A 24,824-nucleotide genomic window follows, 5' to 3' on the forward strand; every position below is an offset into this window, starting at 1 on the left:
AACGTACTGATATACCCGTTGCTTGAAGATCTTCTGCGTAATTTGCAGATATTGCTTCTCTGAAGCAGAATTTTTTGGCACGATTTCCGGCAGTATTTCTATGTCAAGTAATGCAGACGCACGGGGATACTACTGTCACGTTTTAACATTATTCCCATCTACTTGTAATCTCAGAATTTGCAATATTCCAAAACCCCGGAATCCGATTAAATACTAGTAATCCAGTCAATAAGGCTGTCAAAAATGCCACAGTTTGTTTCGCAATTTACAAAAATTACTTTATTATTATATAGCGTTGGCCTCCTAAATTCCCCTTCTAAGTTATTCAATTGCTTCTTTGATCTTTGAGAGGCAATATTTGGCAAAAAAGGTTTTGATAGAGCCAATTGTCTGGTAGGAGAAGAGCCAACAGCATTTAGTAAAGATAAATCGAGCATGGGTACTGATGAGACTACAGAAAACGAGAAATACACATCTGTCCCAATTTTGGTGGCAAAAAATTAAAGAAAGAGAAGGAGCTCAAGCAAATACAAGACCTAGGCACGCGTATAGCTCATAAGCCACTATTTTTTGTGTGTGGAATGATGACATTTTGCCGGTCGCGGTGGTCTCGCGGTTCTAGGCGCGCAATCCGGAACCGTGCGACTGCTACGGTCGCAGGTTCGAATCCTGCCTCGGGCATGGATGTGTGTGATGTCGTTAGGTTAGTTAGGTTTAAGTAGTTCTAAGTTCTAGGGGACTAATGACCACAGCAGTTGAGTCCCATAGTGCTCAGAGCCATTTGAACCATTTTTTGATGGCATTTTAAAGAAATGGAAACCTATTAGATCAAGGAATTAATTTATCAAACAATGTCTATTCAAACACTCTTCTGTTTGCGGTCTATCAAATATTTATTCAAGTAAATTAGTCACAATTGCAGAAATCCCTGCATCTTTTAAGTAATCTTTGTAAATCATATAATCTTAAAATCTCAGTCAAGAAAAGGAAATTCTAGTTTTCAGAGGATAGGTTTTGCTGGAAAACAACACCTTATAACAAATGTCGAATTTAAAAATATCTTGTCTGTTTTAGAATGACTAGGACATTGGGTAAAAAGGTAGCACATTTCAAGCTATATGTGGAAACATTCAAAGAAATTTTAGTAATTAAGTTAGGAAAGAAACGAAAATGACATTTTAAACAGTAATGACTTTACCCACTACTCTTGAGGTAAACAAAAAGCAACTGAGTAAAATACAATCGGCAGAAATGAGATTTTTAAGGCGTGTTAAAAGTTGCACGAGAAAGGCTTGGAGAAGAAATGAAGATAGTATGAAAGAATTGAATATAGAATCAGGATGCACTACAATATTTTATAACAGACGGAACTGGACTGATCACATACAAAGAATGGCCCAAGGCAGCGTTGGATTACTTGTTACCGGGCAGAAAAGAGACTATGACCGGCGCAGTACACACTAGAGAGAACAGCCAAGCTGTAACGGCCAAAAACGCCTAAACCATGATATGTAGCAGTACAAGACGACCTTTGCGTACATATTAAACACTACCATAACATAAATACCCCGATGAGCAAAAACTTTATGATCACTGCCAAAGGCTAGACAGAAAGCCTCCTGGTCGAGTTACGGGCGCGTGACGTGCAAGGAAAGTATACAATCGGAATACAGGCGAATGAGGAAATATTGTAGAGATGATACGAGCCGCAAATGGTTTAATTCAGTAGTACAAGTGAGTCTGACAAAGGGTGGATTGTTATTGTCTTGGCTGTCGATTGTTATGAGCGCCTATGGAAAGTGGTGAAACCATGAGTAGGCGACGAAAATACACTACTGGACATTAAAATAGCTACGCCACGAAGATGACGTGCTACAGACGCGAAATTTAAGCGACAGGAAGAAGATGCTGTGATATGCAAATCATGAGCTTTTCAGAACATTCACACAAGGTTGGCGCCGGTGGCGATACCTACAGCGTGCTGACATGAGGAAAGTTTCCAACCGATTTCTCATACACAAACAGCAGTTGACCGGCGTTGCCTGATGAAACGTTGTTTTGATGCCTCGTGTAAGGAGGAGAAACGCATACCATCACGTTTCCGACTTTGATCAAGGTCGGATTGTAGCCTATCACGATTGCGGTTTATCGTATCGCGACATTGCTACTCGCGTTGGTCGACATCCAATGACTGTTAGCAGAATATGGAATCGGTGGGTTCAGGAGGGTAATACGGAACGCCGTGTTGGATCCCAACGGCCTCGCATCACTAGCCGTCGAGTTGACAGGCATCTTATCCGCATGGCTGTAACGGATCGTGCAGACCCATGAGTTAACAGATGGGGACGTTTGCAAGACAACAACCATCTGCACGAACAGTTCGACGACGTTTGCAGTAGCATGTACTATCAGCTCGGAGGCCATGACTGCGGTTACCCTTGACGCTGCATCACAGACAGGAGCGCCTGCGATGGTGTACTCAACGACGAACCTGGGTGCACGAATGGCAAAACGTCATTTTTTCGGATGAATCCAGATTCTGTTTACAGCATCATGATGATCGCATCCGTGTTTGGCGACATCGCGGTCTACGCACATTGGGAACGTGTATTCGTCATCGCCATAATGACGTATCACACAGCGTGGGGTGCCATTGGTTACACGTCTCGGTGACCTCTTGTTCGCATTTAGGGCACTTTGAACAGTGGGCGTTACATTTCAGATGTGTTACGACCCGTGGCTCTACCCTTCATTCGATCCCTGCGAAACCCTACATTTCAGCAGGATAATGCACGGCCGCATGTTGCAGGTCCTGTACGGTCCTTTCTGGATACAGAAAATGTTCGACTGCAGCCCTGGCCAGAACATTCTCCAGATCTCTCACCAATTGAAAACGGTTGGTCAATGGCGGCCGAGCAACTGGCTCGTCACAATACGCCAGTCACTACCCTTGATGAATTGTGGTATCGTGCTGAACCTGCATGGGCGGCTGTACCTGTTCACGCCGTCCAAGCTCTGTTTGATCCAATGCCCAGGCGTATCAAGGCCGTTATTACGGCCAGAGGTGGTTGTTTTGGGTACTGATTTCTCAGGATGTATGCACCCAAATTGATTGAAAATGTAATTACATGTCAGTTCGGGTATAATATATTTGTCCAATGAATACCCGTTTATCATCTGAATTTCTTCTTAATGTAGCAATTTTAATGGCCAGTAGTGTATAAAAGTCGGAGGCTTGCATACTCTGTATAGCGGGGCAGATGGCGTTCGGAGGTAAATCTGCCCACAGAGTACAATACTAGTGAAGGCAAATGCATTTCGAAGCACATTTCGTTCAGCCCACAATGTTCAATGTGGTATTCTGAATCAGACGACAGTTGCATTTTTTCTCGATAACCCAAATACATCGTCAGTCCCGTTTGCTATGGGCACGGGATCATTCGACCTTGGTCCTTATATCGATGGCTAGGTGTCGCCGGGCCGGATGAATCATTTTTATTCAAACAGGTCGATGGTCATATTCGGAAACGCTGTCATCCGTGCGCCGCGGCTCGGACGCAAGCCGGTTCGACAGGAATATGCTGGAGCGGACATAACTTTGGACTTCCATAAGAGCTGTTGAAGAAACGTAAGGCGCCATGAGAGCTGTAGAAGGTCTGAACGTTATAGCGGGTCACCTGCATCCCTTCTTGGCTGATATCTTCCCCGACGGCATGGCAACTGTCAGTGTCACAAGGCCGGAATTGTGCTGTAATCGTGTGAGTAGTATGATAATGACCTCAGGCTGATGTGTTGGCCGCCAGATTCGGCTGATCGGAAGCCGATGGAGAACATCTCGGACGTAACTGGAGCCAATCCGCGGCCTACAAACCATCAGTTCGTAATTTATGGAAACTGCGTGACCTGGGCATTAGAAATCTGGGGCCACATATGTCCAGAAACCTACCAAGGACTTGTCAAATCCATACCACGTGAAATGTATGCTGTATTACCTTACAAAACTGGACCAATACGATACTATTTTAGCTCATCAGAGTATACTCCAAAGACAAAATTCTTACCAGAAGCATGTAAGGAATCCTTTCTGATTACGTGGCTGAACCTTACGGAACTTCTATTATATGACGATACGTTACAGCAAAATATTCGAGGAAAACGTGTTTAGGAAAGAAGTACCTCAATGGTGTTATACTATGACGGCCACAATTACCTAATCTGCCAGTGGGAGCAGCGGCATAAGCAAAGGGTTTTGGGGGAATTCGGTGAAATACACAGCGCAAACTATTAGACGGTCGTAAGCAAAAGCTATGAAGGAATTACAGGCAGTGATTGTACATAATATGCGTGAGCCGTGGCGAGCTGGTGCCAGTGTTACTTCGTTCATGTATAGTTGAGATCGATTGTGGTTGAGTTAAGTTATCTTTACTTTTTTCATGTCTTATCTTCCGGGTTGGCGGGCGAATCCAGTTGGTTCTGAGCCTTCGACGGGTAACCCTCGAGATCTCCTGACATTCGCGGGGAGACGAGTGTCAACGGTTGCCGAACGAGCGTGATGACCATTACATGTTGTGGTGTGAAATTGGTTGGGCGTTTTGCCTGCATGGGCAGCTTGGATATACAAGTACTGTGACTTCGCTGGGAACAAAATTTGAAGGAAAGTGGTGAAGCTGTGGAACCCGCTCCCTCGTATTGTGTGATATGAAGTAAGTCGTCGTAACTGTTTGTTCACCGACACATCCAGAGCCATTTAAACTTTATTATTATAGAGAGACTTTACTAGTCGAACCTTAATACGGGGCCGGCAGTAGTGGCCGTGCGGTTCTAGGCCCAACAGTCTGGAACCGAGCAACCGCTACGGTAGCAGGTTCGAATCCTGCCTCGGGCATGGATGTGTGTGATGTCCTTAGGTTGGTTAGGTTTAATTAGTTCTAAGTTCTAGGCGACTGATAACCTCAGAAGTTAAGTTGCATAGTGCTCAGAGCCACTTGTTTGAACCTTAATACGGGGTTGAAGAGTTCAGTTGCCCTAGTTAAATGGTGGCCGTTATTTGAAAGTTTTCTCAGAAGTTTTACTAGTGCTTTGTGTCGCTTCCAATTAAAGGATTTTATTTTGCCTTTTTTAAAGCATGTACTCTATTAACATAGTTGTCCATGTGTGAGTGAGTCAAAGGTTCTGCCGAGTGTTTCTATGTTTCAGAGCTATTGGAATGTCTTTGTGATTCGGGCAGAAACTTGTGATTGTGCCAGCGCTCTTGCGGGGAGTGAAATGTCATCCGAGGTATAGGCCTGGCAGTGTTTAAGAACCTGGCCACTACCGGGAGTTGTTTACATATCGCCTTCCAAAGTTTAGTATTTATCTTCCTTCCACCAAGGCGGTTTAAGCTGGTGGATGTATAATTATATATTGTATGTAACCTGTTCGTACATGAACTTCTTTCTTTAAATATTAGGGACGGGTAACTGGCTAAACTTAAACTGCATAGCATCTGCTGAATTTCTTGTGCAGCCTTTTTTAGTAATTTTCTTGTTAACACGCCTGAGCACATGAACGTTTATTTTTAAGGATAAATGTTTCTGCTCTAGTTATTTTTTATTTAAGTGGTTCTATTCTGTTATGTAATTGGATCTTAGCTTGGCACTAGCGTCCAAATGTCATTGAGTCACTCTTTACATGTAATTGTTTTATTATATGTATTTTCAGAGAAATACTATGTGGGAGTTTGAGTTTCTGAAGTTTGTCAGTAATTCTGTTTTCTTAGTAAGGGACTGTTTGAGTACAGAGTACGTTGGGCTTCTAACTGTATTTGCAAAGCTTTATCTAGTGGCTCGTCCACAATTTGTAATTCTCAATTTTTTTAAAGGCGTAATGTCAATAAATTGTCTTAATTATAAAGAGTGACTACCAACCATGATTCCAGCCCGCTTCCTCTTTTATGGTATTTAAGTTATTGTGTGTAAGTGTGGTACGATTAAGGAATCACTTATTAATACGCTCTAAGACAAAGGAAAACAACGCACCATGAATAAATTTTCCGAATCGAGCGGGCAGTAGATGTGATGTATATGTAAAGACAATCAAATGATTATAATTTCAAAAAACTTCGATGATTTATTCAAGAGAAAGATATTCACAAATTGAGCAAGTCAACAAAGCGTTGTTGCACCTCTGGCTCTTATACAAGCAGTTAGTCGGCTTAGCAATGATTCATAGACTGTAGGATTTCCTCTGAGGGATATCGTTCCAGATTCTGTCCAACTGGTGAGTTAGATCGTCAAAATCCAATGATGATTAGAGAGCCCTTCCAGTTACGTTCCATACGTTGTCAATTGGATAGAGATTCGGCGGGAGTGCTGGTCAAGGTAGAGTTTGGCAGGCATGAAGACAAGTAGCAAAAATTCTCGAAGTGTGCGGACGGACATTATCTTGCGAAATGTAAACCCATGAAGAGCAACAAAACGAGGCGTAGAATGTCGTCTACACACCGCTCTGCTATAAGGGTGCCGGGTATTACAACCAAAGTGGCCCTGCTAAGAAAAAAGAAAAATAATGGCATCCAAGACCATCACTCATGATCATCGGACCGTATGGCGGGCGGCGCTGAGATTGATGTCCCAACGCTGAACGTGGCATCTGCAGACACGTATTCGGCCTGAAATATCATTGACTGGAGTATAATTTTGTTTACTGATGAGTACCGCTTCGAACTGGGTCCCAATTACCTGCAGAGAAGTGGCTAGAGACGCCCCGGACTGCGGTGGGATACCAACCTGTCTGTCGACCGCCACACTGCCTCACAACCAGGAGGTGCCATTTCTTCTCGTAGCAGGACCCCTTTGGATGTCATTCGCGGCGCTCTTACAGCACACCGATACGTCGACAATATTCTGCGCTACGTTTTGTTGCCCTTCATGGCAAGCCAGCCTGGTCTTACATTTCAGCAAGATAATGTCTGCCCGCATAAGGAGAGAGTTTTAATGCTTGTCTTCGTCCTTGCGAAACCCTAACTTGTCCAGCAAGGTAGCCTGGTCTCATCTCAACCGAGAATGCTCCGAGGTTATGGGCTGAGCCCTCCAACTACCGCGAGATTCTGGCAACGTAACTCGCATATTGAACTGAAACTGACACGATATCCCTCGGAGGAATCCTAAAACCTTGTCAATCAGTTTCAAGCCGAATAAATTCTTGTAATAAGGGCTAGATGTGCAACAGTACGTTATTTACATGTTCAATTTGTGAAGCTCTTTCTCTTGAATAAATCATCCAGTTTTACTGAAACTGTAATCATTTGTCTGTACATGTTAACCCTTTCTGTCACGGCGCCCTCATATAAGGACGTACTAAATAAATGCTTAGTTTGTTAAAATTAGTTAAATTTTACCATTTGTGATTGTTGTCATCATATGACAATATGATGACAACAATCACAAGCAGGGGCTTTATTTGAGAACAGTGTAGATCTGTGGTACCACAAAACAAAACTGACTGTGCTCAGCCACATGGACGCTTCCTGGTAACCCTTGTACCTCCCATCAGCCGGTTAATATCTCCTGAGTTAGGTAAAAACAGTCATTTGTGCGTAGAAAGGTGCATTCTTGAAGGTGAAAACTCAATTTGTCTTTCAGAACGTAAGGTAACTGACATATTTATAACTTTTTACGTGTCTCCAAATGAGGACATTGTGATTGAAAGGTTATAGTAGCATAGAAATTTAACGAATTATTTCACTGTCTTTTTAGTCATCTTACTATGAATTCAGAATGCTCCGAGTCCAAGATAGACGAAGGCCACTTACAGAAGAAGGTATAGAGCTCGTCAATTCATCTGAAATTGACGATCTGTCCGAAGATACTATCGATAATTTTGAACAAGAGGACAATGATGGAGGTAATGTTAGACGTTTTATATCATACGGTATATTGTAAGTTGAGTAGCCTAGACGCAAAGTTCGCTAACTGCACAATAAGTGACACTGAGATAACCACGAAACACTCGTTCCATCCAAACGACAATGCATTGGCAGTGAGAATGTTACTGTTGCGTACGAATTTGTTACAGCGCAGCTAAACTAAAGCCGAATAAGAAAAATATCCATTCTAATCGTAGCAGACTGAAAGGTAGTTTTGAATGTCCAGATTGGTAAGTCTGACGTCTGTTCACGTGCTTTGCATCCGGACATGGCAGGGCGATAGCCACCCCTATTGGACATTTTGCGGGCTTTGCACCCGAAGACAACATGTAGGTAGCTGCTTTTAAAACTGAACACGATTTTCGACGGTTTATAGCCGATTATATTCCATCATGTAGGTGGTAAAAACATTTATACGGCCGTGTGCCCACCTCAAAATCGACATAAAACGAATTTAGCTCAGATGTACGTTTTTTATGAGTTTTTCTTTTTGTAATAGTATTTTTTATTTTAGTTTCTGGAGATCCCCTTATCATCGGAGCGCAAAACAATGATGACAATGAACAAGACCATCCTGAAAGAGATATTGTGCTTGAAACTGATGTGATGGACGTTGCCGACCTAGAGTGGCATCATAATTTTGGACAATGAACACATAAAAAAGATACATGATAGAAGAAAAGAGGACTCACTTACATATCTCCTTTTACCAAAAGATACAAATACTACTCTGAGACACTGGATAAACTTGAGAGTTCCTTGTTCTTGTGTAGAAATGTGTGGAATGCACCAAAATTTGTGCACTTTATAGAAGTGTAGGTAATTTTGCTCATAAAACAGAAAAAGAAATAGTTTCACTTATAGGATGAGAAATTTGATGAGAAATTTGAAATACTCCAGGATAAGATGTTACTGGGAGCCACAGCTACGTATTTCCTAAGTGCACACACTAGGTCAGTTAATCAGTTCAAAAACCTGAGAGAGAACTTCCACTGTGGTGATATAACAAGTGATCGATTTTGGAAAATCAGACCAATGCCCAATTCCATAAGAGAATTTACCAATAAAAGAGCATCTTAGTGACGATGAGCAATTGGTGCCATTTAAGGGATCACTGAATGTAAAATAGTATGTGAAGGGCAAACCGAAACCATGGGGAATAAAAATATTTGCACTCTGTGAAACAAGCGGTCAAATGTTTGATTTTATAATACGAGGGACATTCGGAAAGTAAGTTCTGATCGGTGAAGAAATGGAAACCACTGTGAAAATCTAACAAAACTTTGCACATATGTGTTCGACAGTGTCTCTAGTACGCCTGTTGATTACATCATTTCGCTCTTTTCAGTTCTGAGCCCATAGTGAGCACATAAAGATGTGTAGAAAATAGGGTCTCCCGCCAAGTATGAACTCCTGGTGAGAGATTTCGCCTCATGTTATGCAGCCCGCATTACAAAACTGTCATACGTTTCCTACTTTGTGACAATTCTCGGTCACAATCTGCAGGGCCAACGAAAATGCTCCTGCAGCGTTTTCGAAGGGGAAATACTGGATCACCCGCACTAAAGCCCGTAATTGGCTCCCTCTGTGTTTCATCTCTGCTCACATTAAGTACTGGCTATGAAGACAACATTTTCGCACAGACAACGAGCTATAGATGAGGGTGGAGAATTGTCGGGAAGCATAGGCGGCTGCCTTCTATGACGAGGGCATTGGAAACTTGGTACAACGCTACGACAGCTGTCTAATTCAGAGTGGTGACTATGTAAAGCAGTGGCTGGAAGCTGTACCTAACTGTTGCAGATAAAATATTTCTGATTTTCAAAGTGGTTTCCATTTCGCGATCAGTCGCAACTTACTTCTTGAATAGCCCTAATATATCAAGGCTCGACGGCAGAACCTGTCCAGCACTGTTAAAACAGCTTAGTCTTGGTGTATCAGTAGTTGTAAAATCATCAGAAGGAATCAATGAAACAAATGTGCTTCGCATTTTCGATAATTATTTAACAAATTATAGACTTCTGCAGTACTTGAGAAATAAGAACATTTACACAATATGCACAGCGAGCCAAAATCGCTTCAAGAACCCAGCACTTTTGATTGACAAAGACATGAAGAAATGTGGTAGAGGCTCTGTTGAGGAAATGAAAACTGAAGACGGAGAAATTATAGTAAAAAAAACAGTATGAGAATAAGACAGTGGCAATGGCATAGAATTTTGTGGAAACTGGAAACAAAGATGTGTGTAAAAGAAGGAATAAAACCGAAAATAAATATATTGAAACCGACCCGCCAGAAGTTATTGAAGTTTACAACCAACATATGGGAGGGGTCGACAAGATTGATTTTCTTATCATAATTTATCGCACATTCATCAGATCGCGAAGGAAGACACTTCGCATGTTGGCTCATGCAAGTGATATTGCATTGTAAATGCATCTACATCGACATCCATACTCCACAAGCCACCTGACGGTGCGTGACGGAGGGTACTTTGAGTACCTCTATCGGTTTTCCATTCTATTCCAGTCTCGTATTGTTCGTTGAAAGAAAGATTGTCGGAATGCCTCTGTGTGGGCTCTAATCTCTCTGCATTTATTCTCATGGTGTCTTCGCAAGATATACGTAGGAGAGAGCAATATACTGCTTGACTCCTCGGCGAAGGTGTGTTCTCAATTGGCATTCCCTACACCATGTGTCAATTCGTTGCAGATCCTGCACTTCAGTACAATTTTCCATTGTTACAACTTGTCGATATACTACAGCATCATCCGTCAAAAGCCTCAGTGAACTTCCGATGTTATCCACATGGTCATGTATATTGTGAATAGCAACGGTCCTACGACACTCCCCTGCGGCACACGTGAAATCACTCTTAATTCGGAAGACTTCTCTACATTGAGAATGACACGCTGCGTTCTGTTATCTAGGAACTCTTCAATCCAATCACACAATTGGTCCGATAGTCCGTATTCTCTTACTTTGTTCATTAAACGACTGTGGGGAACCTTATCGAATGCCTTGCGGAAGTCAAGAAACACGGCATCTACCTGGGAACCCGTGTCTCTGGCCCTCTGAGTCTCGTGGACGAATAGCGATAGCTGGGTTTCACACGATCGTCTTTTTCGAAAACGATGCTGATTCCTACAGAGTAGATTTCTAGTCTCCAGAAAAGTCATTATACTCTAACATAATACGTGTTCCAAAATTCTACAACTGATCGACATTAGAGATATAGGTCTATAGTTCTGCACAGCTGTTCCACGTCCGTTCTTGAAAACGGGGATGACCTGTGCCCTTTTCCAATCCCCTGGAACGCTACGCTCTTCTAGAGACCTACGGTACACTGCTGCAAGAAGGGTGTCAAGTTCCTTCGCGTACTCTGTGTAAAAACGGACTGGTATCCCATCAGGTCCAGCGGCCTTTCCTCTTTTGAGCGAGTCTAATTGTTTCTCTATCCCTCTCTTGTCTATTTCGATATCTACCATTTTGTCATCTGTGCGACAATCTAGAGAAGAAAAACGTATCAGAATTAGGTGTTTCTAAAATTGAGACCCTTGATTTGCTTCACTTTACGGCAAGTGTGGCCAAAGTACTGACAAAAACAGATAAGCCGGCTGCCAGGAAAAGAGGGCGTCTCACTAGTGAGAGTCCAAGTACTTCAAAACGAGCCATTGCGGGAGGTGGTTCGGAAGCTGATGTTCGTCTGGACAACGCTGGGCATCTTCCAGTGGTCAGTGACAAGAAAAAGCATCTGACAGGTGCAAGAAACCTGGTTGCAAAGGCAAAACCAAATTTTACTGTGTAAAATGTAACATTCACTTATGTCTGGATAGAAAAAATATTGTTTCTTTGGTTATCATTCTTTGCAAGTATAAAACCATAGTTTATGCATATAATCATTAAGTAAGCGTTGTATAATTTATATATTTTGGTGAAATAAAATAAAATAAAATATTTTGACTTTTCGACTTATACTACACTCACTTGAAGACAATGTCCTCATTTGAGTACGCGTTGTATCCCCCCTTGGAGAGCTCCTTGCAATATTTTATACATCTCAAAAATTGTAATTTAATTCGAGGAACTGGATAGCAAAGCCATGATTAATTTTTTTCAGGAAAAAAATAATTCGTGACCGAAAGGATTAAGCACATCTATCGATTTCCTTCCCATTCGGTTACTAGGCCATTATGTAGAGTGAAGCGAGTCTGGGTCAGATTACTTACCTGACAGGGAACTTGGGCATTAGGCGGTACATGTAGATGTGTCCGTACTCGTCCAGCTCCTGGGCGAAGTCTGGAGCCAGCCTGGCGTGGTACTCCAGCGGGAAGTAGCGCAGCGCGTTCTTCACCGCCAGCTGCAACAGGCGGCCATGCGATGGCTCTCAGAGCATTGTTTGGTTTAATGGGACTGGCAGCCCAGTCAACAGGGGATTGCAATCGTCAGATGTCAGCCTCGTTATCACTACAGTACGCTGTCCTCTACAAATGCTATCGTAAAGGCACGCAATAGCTTCTCCTCGTGTCACTCAGCGTTGATAAATTATAGTTACAGCAGCTGTATTGGCTTAACCAACACAGTAACTACATATTCGGAGCCAGTCCTAGAAGGAATGACACAGAATTATTTGGCAATTGGATAAACACAGTGATAACTCCACCATAACTAAGAAGAAGAAGAAGAAGAAGAAGAAGACGAGAAGGAAGGGAAGAAAGGAAGAAAAAGAAGGAAAAAAGGAGGTTGCAAAAATAGTCGGTTAAAACTAACATGTTCTAAAGTGCCGACCTTTCGCTCACATGATGGAACAAACCGCATATACATCACGACACAAAACTCATGTTTCAAAATGTTATTTGTCGTTGTAATGTCACTAAGCACAAATCTGTAAAGTTATTAATAATAAATTTCAGTAGAATTAGGCTCATAAGAGTCTACGCTGTAGATAATTTAAATATTACAATGAAATGAATACCCTTAGCTGCATACAGGCGTTGATATAAGTCAACGGGGACAGTTGAAAATATGTGTCCCGACCGGGACTCGAACCCGGGATCTCCTGCTTACATGGCAGATGCTCTAGCCATCTTTATTTTTTTTATCTCATTTTTTTCGTTAATTTTAGTTGCATTTGTCCGGGGTGGACGTCCCCTGACACATCTTCAACTTCATTGTTGACCCAGTCACTCAGTTTTTTTTTTTATTACAGAGGGCAGCTAACCCTCTGACCGAAAACACTGCACGCTGAGCTACCGTGCTGGCAGTCCATCTGAGCCATCGAGGACAAAGAGGATGGTGCGAATGCAGGACTTATCTCTGGTACGCCTCCCGTGAGACCCGCATTCGCAACTTATTATTCCGCACTATATTCATAGTACCCCTGCCTATTATACTCATTACTCGTGGCTTTACTGCAGATTCCCGTAAGAGTTCGGGCACTGTTTGTGCATCCGCGCAGAAGAAGATGGTCAAATGGCCAGTGAGCCTTAACTATATACATAAATATGAAGATGGTATATGTTCTTTCGGACATGTCGGAAAGAACAGATACATTCTTCATATATATATTAAATAAATTTTATCGATTTTGTCCATTACTGATGTAAATTTCCAGCTATTAGAAGTATCGGGTCCTTAATTTTCAGGGCTTGTTTTTGGATTTAATACTTTGGGATTTGTCTCTCAAAAAGTTACATTATTTGTTTTTGTGCGCCATGGTTACATGCGACCGCCCATAATTTCACAACTCTCGTGTCAATCTCTTCATTTCAGAGCTTACCCTCAAAGTTGTCGATAATTTGCTTGATATATCTGAATCTGTGTCTTCCCCCTCAGCTTGTTCTCTCTCTATGAGTCTCACTAAAACCACAGAAGTTTCTTTGAGTTCTTGACACATGTTCTATCACCCTTTACTTCTTTTGAATATATTTAAACTCACTCATTCCTTAGCCCATTATACGGAGAAACTTTTTATGACTTATCAGTTCATCTGTCAAAAAGCATCGTCTGTGAAGCAACGCAATGGTCTGTGGAAAATAACGTCCCTGGGATGAACTGCCCTGCCCAGAGTCCAAACAGAACTCTTGAGGTTATTTAGAATGTCCATTTCACTTCAGACGACAGCATCTAACATCACTACTTTTTCTGGAGTCGGCTCTTGAGGAAGAATATGCTGCCACTCCTCCACAGAGATTCACCCACCTCTAACATTGTCCCCAGCGGAGTTCAAGCCGTGATAAAAGGGAAAGGTGGACACACCTCGTATTAAAGTCCATTAGTGGATATCAAGATACTCTAGGTGAGATAACGTACGTTTGGAGAGAAATATTGTATGGCAAAGAATTAGGGGCTGTCGAAAACTGAAAAAAAGGACATAATCGAACGGTTTGAGACTTGATGTTATAGAAGGATGTTGAAGGCCGATCGGCGAAAATACGCACCACCCCCTGCCCTTTGACCAGAGGTACTGACTCATTACTTACTTATTTAGCTTTGGTCCGAACGCAGGACATTGTCCCCCATACTCAGTTTCTTGGATGGAATCCCCAAATGCACACCCTGGTCTTGATTTACCTGTAGTTTTCCTTTGTGTTTCCGCTTCGCAGTCGCATCATCAACAGTCGACTTCAACAGCTTTAGAGGGGTGAAATGTCTCTGTATGAATTGCTGCTCAGGCGACATACAATAATCAGTCGACGTTCGAAGTCACTGAGCTCTCCTGACTAAATCATTCTGTTGTTACTGCTTCCCTACTGACAACACAAAACTCTCGATCTCCTTTTATACTGGCGGGTCCGCCACTTGTGACGTCCAGCGAATAATAACGCATTAAGTAGGGGTATCCTGATGCTAATGATAAGATAGTGTGCATTCACTAATGATCAGATAGTGTCCATTCTAAAAAATCAATCTTCCTGTAATTAAGACCAATGTGTGATGCTAGCAGACTTCATTTGACCAGAACTGTCCTTTTCGCTTGCGTTAGTCTGGTTTTGTGTCCTCTTTGCTTCGTCAGTCGTGTGTTATTTCGCCTCCAAGGTAGCAGAAGTCTTTCACTTGACCTGTATCATGGTCGTTAAATTTGATGTTAAGTTTATTCATCATCTCAGATGGTATTATCGAATTTACAAAAATTCTAAATTTATTGCAGTTTTTATTAATTCCTGGTATTAGTAAATTAGAAGCGTGTCAGTCAAGTATTGGACTCATAATTTTCATATCTGACTGCTGTTACACAAATTTATCAAAGTCCGTACGATGACTGAACCGATTGATTGATATCTGTGTTGACATCATAGAGGATTTCAATTACTGCAAATATCGAGGTGCTAACATGTATCTCACTTCATTTTTCATTCTGTATATTTAATTGCATATCCCTTATTTAATGATTTGCATGATTTTGAGAAGTATTGGCTGTGCCAAAGCAGGCAGCAAGGGAGGCCACTCGCGTATTGTGGCTGTGCCTGGTGAAAAAGGGTGACTTCTAAAGGGTGGACCGTTTGGACCTCTCAGATTAAGGGACAATAACCTAACTGCTGAACGTTGCTGCACACACTGTATTGTCTGCTATTGTGATAGCTGGTGTGCGTGGAACTAAAATTCTGTAGAAATACACCCCCTCCCCCGCAAACTGTGCATTTGGGGATTCCATACAAGAAACTGAGTATGGGGGACAATGTCCTGCGTTCGGACTAATGCTAAATAAGTAAGTAGTGAGTCAGTACCACTGGTCAAAGGGCAGGGGGTGGTGCGTATTTTCGCCGATCGGCCTTCCGAGAAAACTGAAGAATGCATGGCTGGTAACTGTTCAGTAGTTACTCTTAGCGTTTTTTTCTTCACCTGCTTCAGGGGGCATAGGGCGCCATCTAGGTACCACCTCATGTAGACAGCAAATTTATTTCTCTGACATGGGAAGGCAGCTTTTTGGATGACCTGAAATGATAACAGCTAGATGGAAGTTTGGAACTCCACTTCTCAAAATTTCACATGTGGGAAGGCACTTCATTCTGTAAATTAAAAAATCTACTATATGGGTTGTTAAACCACAACTTACAAAAATCTTAATCCTTCAACATTGGCGGAAAAATTCCCATTGGTGGGAGAGCACTTGCGTGTACTTCGTGCAGAGCAGAGAGGAAATGTAAAATTTTTGGGGAATCCCTCGTGGAGATGCGGAAGAAGACAGACTGGTTCGGGAGACGTGGACGAAAAAAGACTTTGCTGGCAGACGCTGCGGGACCCCAGCCTACTATCTCAAGAGTCAACTCATCACATCATCACTGACGAGTTGTTGCCACCAGCAGGTGACCGAGCATTCAGGTGTTGTCACCTTGAATCGACGGTTCTAATGAGAATAGCTGACGTCATGAGAGAATTATTATTAGGTGTTTTCGATTCGCTTCTGTTAAACATGGTTCGACAATGATATTTAGTGTCTTGTCTCATAGCTGAAGGAACATCCATGACAGAAAGAGTTTAAGCATTTGTATGTGGAGTCTACATCTGGTTTCCTCGTACGATCGTAGCAATCATTGCACACCCAGCCATGATTATACATTTTTAGAGAATGACCACTTCAGGTGATAGTCACATCTTATCTATTTGATGCCGGCCTTGTCAAGGCAACCAGATACTCACAAGGAACCTCTTGAGTGCGAAGTCGCAGGTTCAGTCTTTAGTAACGTTCATTTGAAAGTGTTGTGTTAACAATACGACAGGAAAAATATCAGCTGCTAATAACTCACTATATAAATCAGGAGGGCGACAGAAAAAGAGTGACCAGGAGATGCAGAGATGAACCTTATATGGGATATATGTATTTATTATACCTCACAAAATTGACTTAGACGACACGCAGGAAATGTTCAAAAGAAACCATAAACTTACACCACGAACATCGAATGAAAAGTAACGAATGGGATCAGATCACGAGGAGAGAGACATTTTCGGCTACATCAGCACAGCTGATGCAGTAAAGGTCACCGGTGTGGGTTGGGCTTGAATGGGTAAGATAGGTCAAAGAATCAGGCTGGGTTCGTTGAAATTCGGTCTCCCAATCCACCAGCAAGTAACAATACAGGTAGTGTGTCACTGCGACATAAGACAACTGACAGGAGAACGGAAATGGAGGAAACTGTGTATAAAATTTTAACTAGGTTATCACTGTGTTGATACGAGGAATTGAATTGGAAGCAGTTCTGGACAACGGTAGTCAGACTCCGTCATCTTGGATGTAGCGTTTTGAGATTTACTGAGAACAATAGTTGGCCAATGCTAGGTTTAAAGAAGTCCAAGGTTAAAGGGATAATTGTCGGCGAAAGTATCGACATGAGCCAGAAGATGCTGATTGAATTCACCTGCCAGGTTCATAAGTTGGGATGGAATTTCTTGGTGGTATCAAAGATCGTTTGCATAAATTTTCTGAAAAATCTGGCGGTTCTGGTTCTCGTACGTGGTGAGATAGTATTGCTGAAAGACACATCCATTTTGAAGAACAAATAATCGATGAGCAGATCCTGGAAAACTGTTTAAATTGGTGCTTAGAGTGTAACGGGACTAATGCAAGGCTAAAGAGCCCTCATGTGAGTCAGCAGGAGTATTGTCCAAGTCTTTCTCCAGCGGTCATACTTTGCACATTTTGACAAGAATCTTTTGGGGTACTCAATGACAGTCCATCAATGTGGTTTGACTCTTAACGTGGATAACTTCCTGAAAGCCGGGACTGCGTAATTGTCCACCTACATTATGGAAATGTAATCATTATAAACCTGAAGATGCATCGATACTGACGTGAAAACGGTAGTTGCGAAAAAAGCACCGTCATAGAGCTACCTTCTGGAAACACTTCATCATTACTGACTTTTGAACTGTTATAATTTTTATGATAATTTAAATGGTCATTCAGTGTTGAGTGTTGTTACCGTTATTCACGACATCCAACAACTCAGTGCTTACATAATGGAGACTAACGCATTATTGATTTACTCAATTTGTGAAGCTGTTTCTCTTTAATAAAGCATCCAGTTTTTCTGAAATTGTAGTCATTTGTTTGTCTGTACCTTTATATCACACCTACCCGTTTCCATCACATTCGGATAATTCATTTTTTTGTCTTAGAGTGTATTTCTGTTTTTTCATCATTCTGTCGCATCTCTTAGCTTTACTTTTCCACTCTTCCCTCATCTAGTTCACTTGTTATCTAGATTTGGTTACTTGTGTGCTGCCACCAGACGTTTCCGTTGTTGCTGTAGTATTCAGTTCGAAAACTGAATTGATGCAACTGTCCAAGCTAATCTTTCATGTACAAGCCTCTTCATCTCTGCATAACTACTACAATCCACACCCATTTGAAACTGCTTACTCTAGATAGTCTTCGGTCTCCCTCAACAAATTTTACGTTGGTCACTTCAGTCAGTTACCAAGTTGATTGTTTCGAGATGTCTCAGTAGTGTCCTATCAGCTGATTCCTTCTCTTGGTGAAGTTGTGCCATAAATCTCTTTTCTTCCCATTTCGATCCAGTACCTCGTTATTAGCAATCAGAACTGGTCAGGTAGCATACAGTGCTGCACTGTAGCGAGAGTCTATTCTTTCCTTTCTAAGATGTTAATGTCAAGGTTTTACTTCTGTGCGAGGTTACCATACAGATAAATACCTGCTGAGAACAGTTCATAACACTTTAATTAACGTTTGACGATAACAAATTTATCTTTTTTGAACGTTGTTACTCTGTGTTTTACGTAAGCCTACTCTCTGCTTCTACGTCAGTTATTTTGCAGCCCAAGTGGCAAAACTCATCTGCAATTCCTTTACCATCACCTGGTTTAAATCGGTTACATTCCTTTGGCATTGTCTTACTTTTGTTGATATTTTATGTTATCGTCTCCCTTCTCCCATTCGAGAAGAACGTTACATTATAAGAAATCTAAAAAAAAGTTAACAAAACTCCCCTTACTGAAATAGCATGTTTTGTTTCCGTAACTACTGTTATTGCTGCTATTACGTACAGCACACGTGCTGTGTACGTAGATACCAATTCTCTATCAATTCTCTAAAGTTATTTGATCAGATATAGGAGAGCGCCCGGTTGTTTTAATATTTACAGTTGAAAAAAGCGCACAAATAAACAAAAATAAAGTGAGTCCAGGCAAACGAGGATAAATTCTGTACCTCTGGAAAAAGAAGTCAACAATAACATGGACATAAGAAAAAAATGACAAAAGGAACAGTATTACAGAAATAACAGAAAGAAGCCTTTTTAGAACATGATACTACTCGTACATTTGGAAGGTTTCAGTGCAGAACAAAATAAGAACTTGGACATATGAAATGAAAGGAAACCCTAGGAGAAGAAGCAAAGACTCTCGGAAAACGGAAACAACAAGAAAACGGAACAAATGAAGTTGTTACACGACGCCAGTTGATCAATATAAAGATTAAAAAACCATGTGATGTAAGTACCTAGATTCAAGAGATTTATAATACTATATCAAGCGATACTACACAGAGTTACATGTAGAAGGAAAATTATTCAATTAATCTGCGCTTGTAAAACGTCTGTAGTAATTGGATCAGAAGGAAAAGATACTGAAAAATTCGGAAGGAAAATCGAAATCAACCAGTAAACCTCCGATTCTTTAAAGAATCGAACTCCCAAGTATAAAACAGCTTCAAATGTCTGGTTACTTTACAATGAGTTGATATACATTTGAAGCATGCAAGCGAGAATAATTTTGGGAAATGTCTGAAAATGCGCTTAAAGTTTTTTGGAAGTCGTTAAACGTTTTCATTACGAAACGCTGGATGAATATAGTTTGGGTAATTTACGGTCCCTTTCAGGCAAAAACTAGTTTTTGACGCATCTCGATGTTTATGACGTCATATCTCCAGTACTACATGTTGTACAGTTTTGCAGTTACAGTCAGTGATATACAGGGTGGTCAGAAAATGTGTGAAATGCTTGTAGGGATGTTACAGGGCAGGTTGTACTGAGACATAAATGTTAAGAAAGAAATTCGATACGTTGCGCCGTTTCCGAGTTATTTAGCATAGAATTTAGCCAATCTGGGCGCCGCGCGCTCACATTCAAGCGGCCTGCCAGGGCCGGTGTTGCCCAACGAGTGCTTTGTCTCGTTAGCTGAAACTTGAATTTACGCGCGAGACGATCTGATTGGCTAACTTCAGTGCTAAATAACTCGGAAACGGCAAAACGTATCGAATTTCTTTCTTAGCATTTATGTCTCAGTACAACCTGCCGTGTAACATCCCTACAAGCATTTCACACATTTTCTGACCACCCTGTATATATAGATACTGTCTGCAAATTGTGCTGCGAATACGTGAAGTAGTACAGAAGTAATAAAGCAGAACATCATGTGATGTTGAAATTTTACTGCGCGACGTTTTAAGTGAAAACTAGTTGTTGACGCATCTAAATGTATATGACGCCATATCTTCTGAACTATGTATCATACAACAATGTAATTTGAATGGCACATTCAATGGCATATGTAGATACTGTCTGAAAATTACGTTGCGAATAGAGGCTGCAATAAAGCGTGACGTTCTGTTTTATAGCTATAAAATAGAACGTCACGCTTGCTGCTGAAGTTTGACTACATGAACAGCGATTTTTTCCTTTAAGAAATTTGTGATGGTGTCAGCGAGAAGAAATGGTTCAAATGTATATCAACTCATTTGTAAAGTAACCAGACATTTGAAGATGTTTTATACTTGGGAGTTCGATTCTTTAAAGAATCGGAGGTTTACTGGTTGATTTCGATTTTCCTTCCGAATTTTTCAGTATCTTTTCCTTCTGATCAAATTACTACAGACGTTTTACAAGCGCAGATGAATTGAATAATTTTCCTTCTACATGTAAATCTGTCTAGTATCGCTTGATATAGTGTTATAAATCTCTTGAATCTAGGCACTTACATCACTAAGGGACTTAACATCTAAGGTCATCACTCCCGTAGAACTTAGAACTACTTAAACCTAACTAACCTAAAGACATCACACATATCCATGCCCGAGGCAGGATTCGAACCTGCGACCGTAGCAGTCACGCGGTTCCGGACTAAAGCGCCTAGAACCGCTCGGCGACCGCGGCCGACTCACAAAATCTCTAACGGTAATACTTGTTTAAAAGTGGTAAGCTTTTAACAGAAGATTATACCTCCTAATGAGTAGCTTAAGGCAGCATTTTATATCTTTTGTATTCGGTCAACAATCACGCGAGTTATGGCAAACGTAATTTTTGCTGCCTCTGTAACCCGCTAGATCAGGGGTCTCCAAACGTTTCAGTCTGCTGGCCACATTGATTCCTCCACGAAGTCATATGGGCCAAGATCTCCTTAGTGGGATTAAAGAACCGTAGCACTCCATGATCACCGTGATGTAAGGCTAAAGGAAAGATGAAATAGCAAAAAACTAAGGTTGTGGGACAACTCAGAAACGCATTACGATTTTTATTTAATTGCGTAATTTTGTTTCGTGGACGTACCTGACCGAATTTCTGGCATATTTTATTCTGGCGAATTTCACCGACAAAAAAGTATGTCACTGCACATTCTTCACGAAAGCGTCCTGCAAAGTTAACTAAATCTCAAAATCATTGCTAGCTACACTATTACTACAAGACGTAACAGAGGTAGAGTATGTCAACGCATTGTTATTTCAAGTAGCGCAACAGTAAGTTTAGTTATGTAGTCTTGTAGCGAGTAGCAGAGCCAGAGCATATATTTGATAGTTCTGTTGCGTGATTGTGTCTATGTTGTGTCTCACGAGTTTTTTAGTGTTTTATGCGCTGTACTAGTAGGTGTGGGACAACTCAGAGTTTGAATTCGAAGAGACAAGGAAAAATCTGATAATCTAAATACGTAAAGGAAGTGAAACCTCGCTTAAGAAGCATCTTCCATAATGATTGATTACTAAGGCTAGTCGCCGAAGTGGCGTCCATTTGAAAGACTTGCACCAGACTCGTGAGTAGAATAAAATGCTAAGAATTTTTTTACTTAAAATGTTTTCGCCAAACTAGTCTGCTAACCGGTTTTTTTTCACTATCACACGGAGAATGGTCTGTCTGTTTATTGTGGATAGCCATAAGTTTAACCATGACCTTCCGCTTTGTAAAGATAGAGCACCGACAACGTCGCGGTGTATTGGTCGCGATAGGCCTCGAAACTCAGCTGTTGTCAGTATAGGCACCACTTCAAATATTTGGCGGGCCGGATACGAGGGATGTCCGGCCAGCTAACGCGCTCCGGTTTGCCGGCCCTCGCGGGCCGGTTTCGGCCCGCGGGGCGTAATTTGATGACCCCTACGCTAGATGAACAACCTGCAGCTGGGGCTCTGTTCTGTGATAGTGGTTTCGTAACAGATGCCCAGACGGAATAAGCTGGACGTGGGAGCGTCACACTCACCCTCTTCTGGTCGGTGGTAAGGCGGTGTGTGCGCACGGGGGCGTGCGGCACGGCGGGGTCCCTGCCCAGCGGGGGCGGCGGGGGCGGCAGCGGGATGCCGGCGGCCAGCACGCGCAGGTCAGTCTCGCACTCGCTTTCCGGGGCCATGGCCGGCGTCGCACTGCCACCAGGCGCAGCGGGATCCACGCAGCAGACACAGCCGCCACTGGAACCTGTTCCCCGGCAACCGCCGCAGATAAATCCTCTTGTTTACAGCTGGCACCCCGCTCTGCGGTAAACACAGCAGCGTGGCGCGGCCTTGGCGAAACTTCTAGGTGTTTACGGCTTTCAAACGAGACCTGGAGCAAGCCTACGAACACTGATTTTATTATTCATTGCTGCTAAGAAAATGAACCTGCCGTCTCGTTACCTGAAGCAGGTTGCATAACACATATCTTAATTGTACAAATACGAGTATTAAAGCATACATTCACACTGTATTGCCGGCAGCTGGTGGCCGATCGGTTCTAGGCGCTTCAGTCTCGAACCGCGCGACCCCTACGGTCGCAGATTTGAATCCTGCCTCGGGCATGAATGTGTGTGATATGCTTAGGTTAGTTAGGTTGAAATAGTTCTAAGTTCTAGGGGACTGATGACCTCAGATGTTGTCAGCAATCAACCAAAGCGGCAAACAAAAAATGGTTCAAATGGCTCTGAGCACTATGGGACTTAACTTCTGAGGTCATCAGTCCCCTAGAACTTAGAACTACTTAAAGCTAACTAACCTAAGGACATCACACACATCCATGCCCGATGCAGGATTCGAATCTGCGACCGTAGGGGTCGCGCGGTTCGAGACTGAAGCGCCTAGAACCGCTCGGCCACCAGCGGCCGGCTAAGTAGTTGTAAGTTCTAGGGGACTAATGACTTGACATTTTAAGTTCCATAGTGCTCAGAGCCATTTGAACCGTTCACGCAGTATTCATCTTTAGGTTGAAGCTAACTCTAGTGTTCGTTGTTGCTTACAAATCAAATTGTTTCTTCTTCTTATCTACACAGACTTGTTCCACTCCAGTTGCAACTTCACCAATGGGTTTCTTAATTTCTTTCTGTGTAATTACAGGAAAACTGCTCTTTACTATCTCCATATATGGGATTCTAATTTTCAGAGAAGTATGCGCAGATATGAAAACAGACGAAGTTTTCTTTACATATCTTGTCACACGGCAGAGGATTTAATACGGAGAATTTACGATGCGGCACGATAAACTGTTGTGGTTAACGTTGCACTGAGGCGACAAAAGTCATGGGATACCTACTAATATTGTGTCGGGCCGTCTTTTACCCGGCATAACGCAGAAACTCGGCGTGGCGCAGTCTCAATAGTCTTTGAATGTCCTCTGCGTAACTATTGAGCCACGCTGCCTCTAAAGCCGTCCGTTTGTGAAAGTGTTGCTGGTGCAGAATTTTGTGCATGAACTGAAAAATGCTCAAATGTGTGTGAAATCTTAGCGGACTTAACTGCTACTGTCATCAGTGCCTAAGCTTACACACTACTTAACCTAAATTATCCTAAGGACAAACACACACACCCATGCCCGAGGGAGGACTCGAACCTCCGTCGGGACCAGCCGCACAGTCCATGACTGCAGCGCCTTAGACTGATCGGCTGATCCCGCGCGGCGTGCACAAACTGACGTCTCACTTATGTCCCGTAATTGCTCGACGGTATTCGTATCGGGCGATTTGAATGGCCAAATCACTCACTTGAATTTTCCAGAACATACTTAAAACCAATCGGGAACCATTGTGGCCCGAAGACATGGCACGTTGTCATCCATAAAAATTCTATCGTTGTTTGGGAACATGAAGTCTCCAAGTAACCGAACATAACCATTTCTACCGAATGATCAATCCAGCTGAGCTATAAGAACCAATCCATTCTATGGAAACACAGCCCCCACCATTATGGAGCCAACACCAACTTGCCCTGTGCCTTGTTGACAAATGAGGTACATAGCTTCATAGGGTTTGCACCACACTCGAACCCTACCATCAGCTCTTACCAGCTGAAATTGGGACTCATTTGACCAGGCTAAGGCTTTCCAGTTATCTAGGGTTCAGCCCAGACGGTCACAATACTTAACTTTGAGAAATACAGAAGTGTCGCAAGCACAAGGCGACCTCGAAATATGATCAGTGCCCTTCAGTATAAAGATTCCAGTACGAATCAAGTAATACAGCGGATGCTTCTATCCAGGTCGCTGCTCTTGCGGATTCTGTAGAACTGGTAGAACTGAGCCGCGGCCAGGCGGCGCGGCGCTTATGTTCTCTTCTTATAGAGGCCGCTGCCATCGTGTTGTCGTCCGGGAGAGAGGTCGGTCAGCGTGCAATTGGCTGACGTCTTCTGCACAACCTTCGGTGCTCTCTCGTTTCGGATCGGCGTGCCGGCGCTTGACTTTACCTCGGAACATTCCTCCCACCCAAAGCGACGAACCATCTTTGTTTTAGGAGC

General features: G+C 42.4%; 1 protein-coding gene across 1 annotated transcript in view; it reads right to left on the reverse strand.

Annotated features, from left to right (window-relative positions):
* The window catches only part of LOC126272393 (urocanate hydratase-like), a 391,889-nt gene extending 369,314 nt beyond the window's left edge, over nt 1-22,575 (reverse strand). Inside the window, exons 1-2 of the mRNA XM_049975217.1 lie at nt 22,331-22,575; nt 12,136-12,266 (exon numbers count right to left, since the gene is read on the reverse strand). Coding sequence (XP_049831174.1) covers nt 12,136-12,266; nt 22,331-22,477 — 278 coding nt within the window. The 5' untranslated portion in view covers nt 22,478-22,575. The remainder of the gene's footprint in view (nt 1-12,135; nt 12,267-22,330) is intronic.
* Nucleotides 22,576-24,824: the final 2,249 nt, after the last annotated feature.

Source organism: Schistocerca gregaria, chromosome 5 (genome assembly GCF_023897955.1).
Source record: "Schistocerca gregaria isolate iqSchGreg1 chromosome 5, iqSchGreg1.2, whole genome shotgun sequence".
NCBI lineage: Eukaryota > Metazoa > Arthropoda > Insecta > Orthoptera > Acrididae > Schistocerca > Schistocerca gregaria.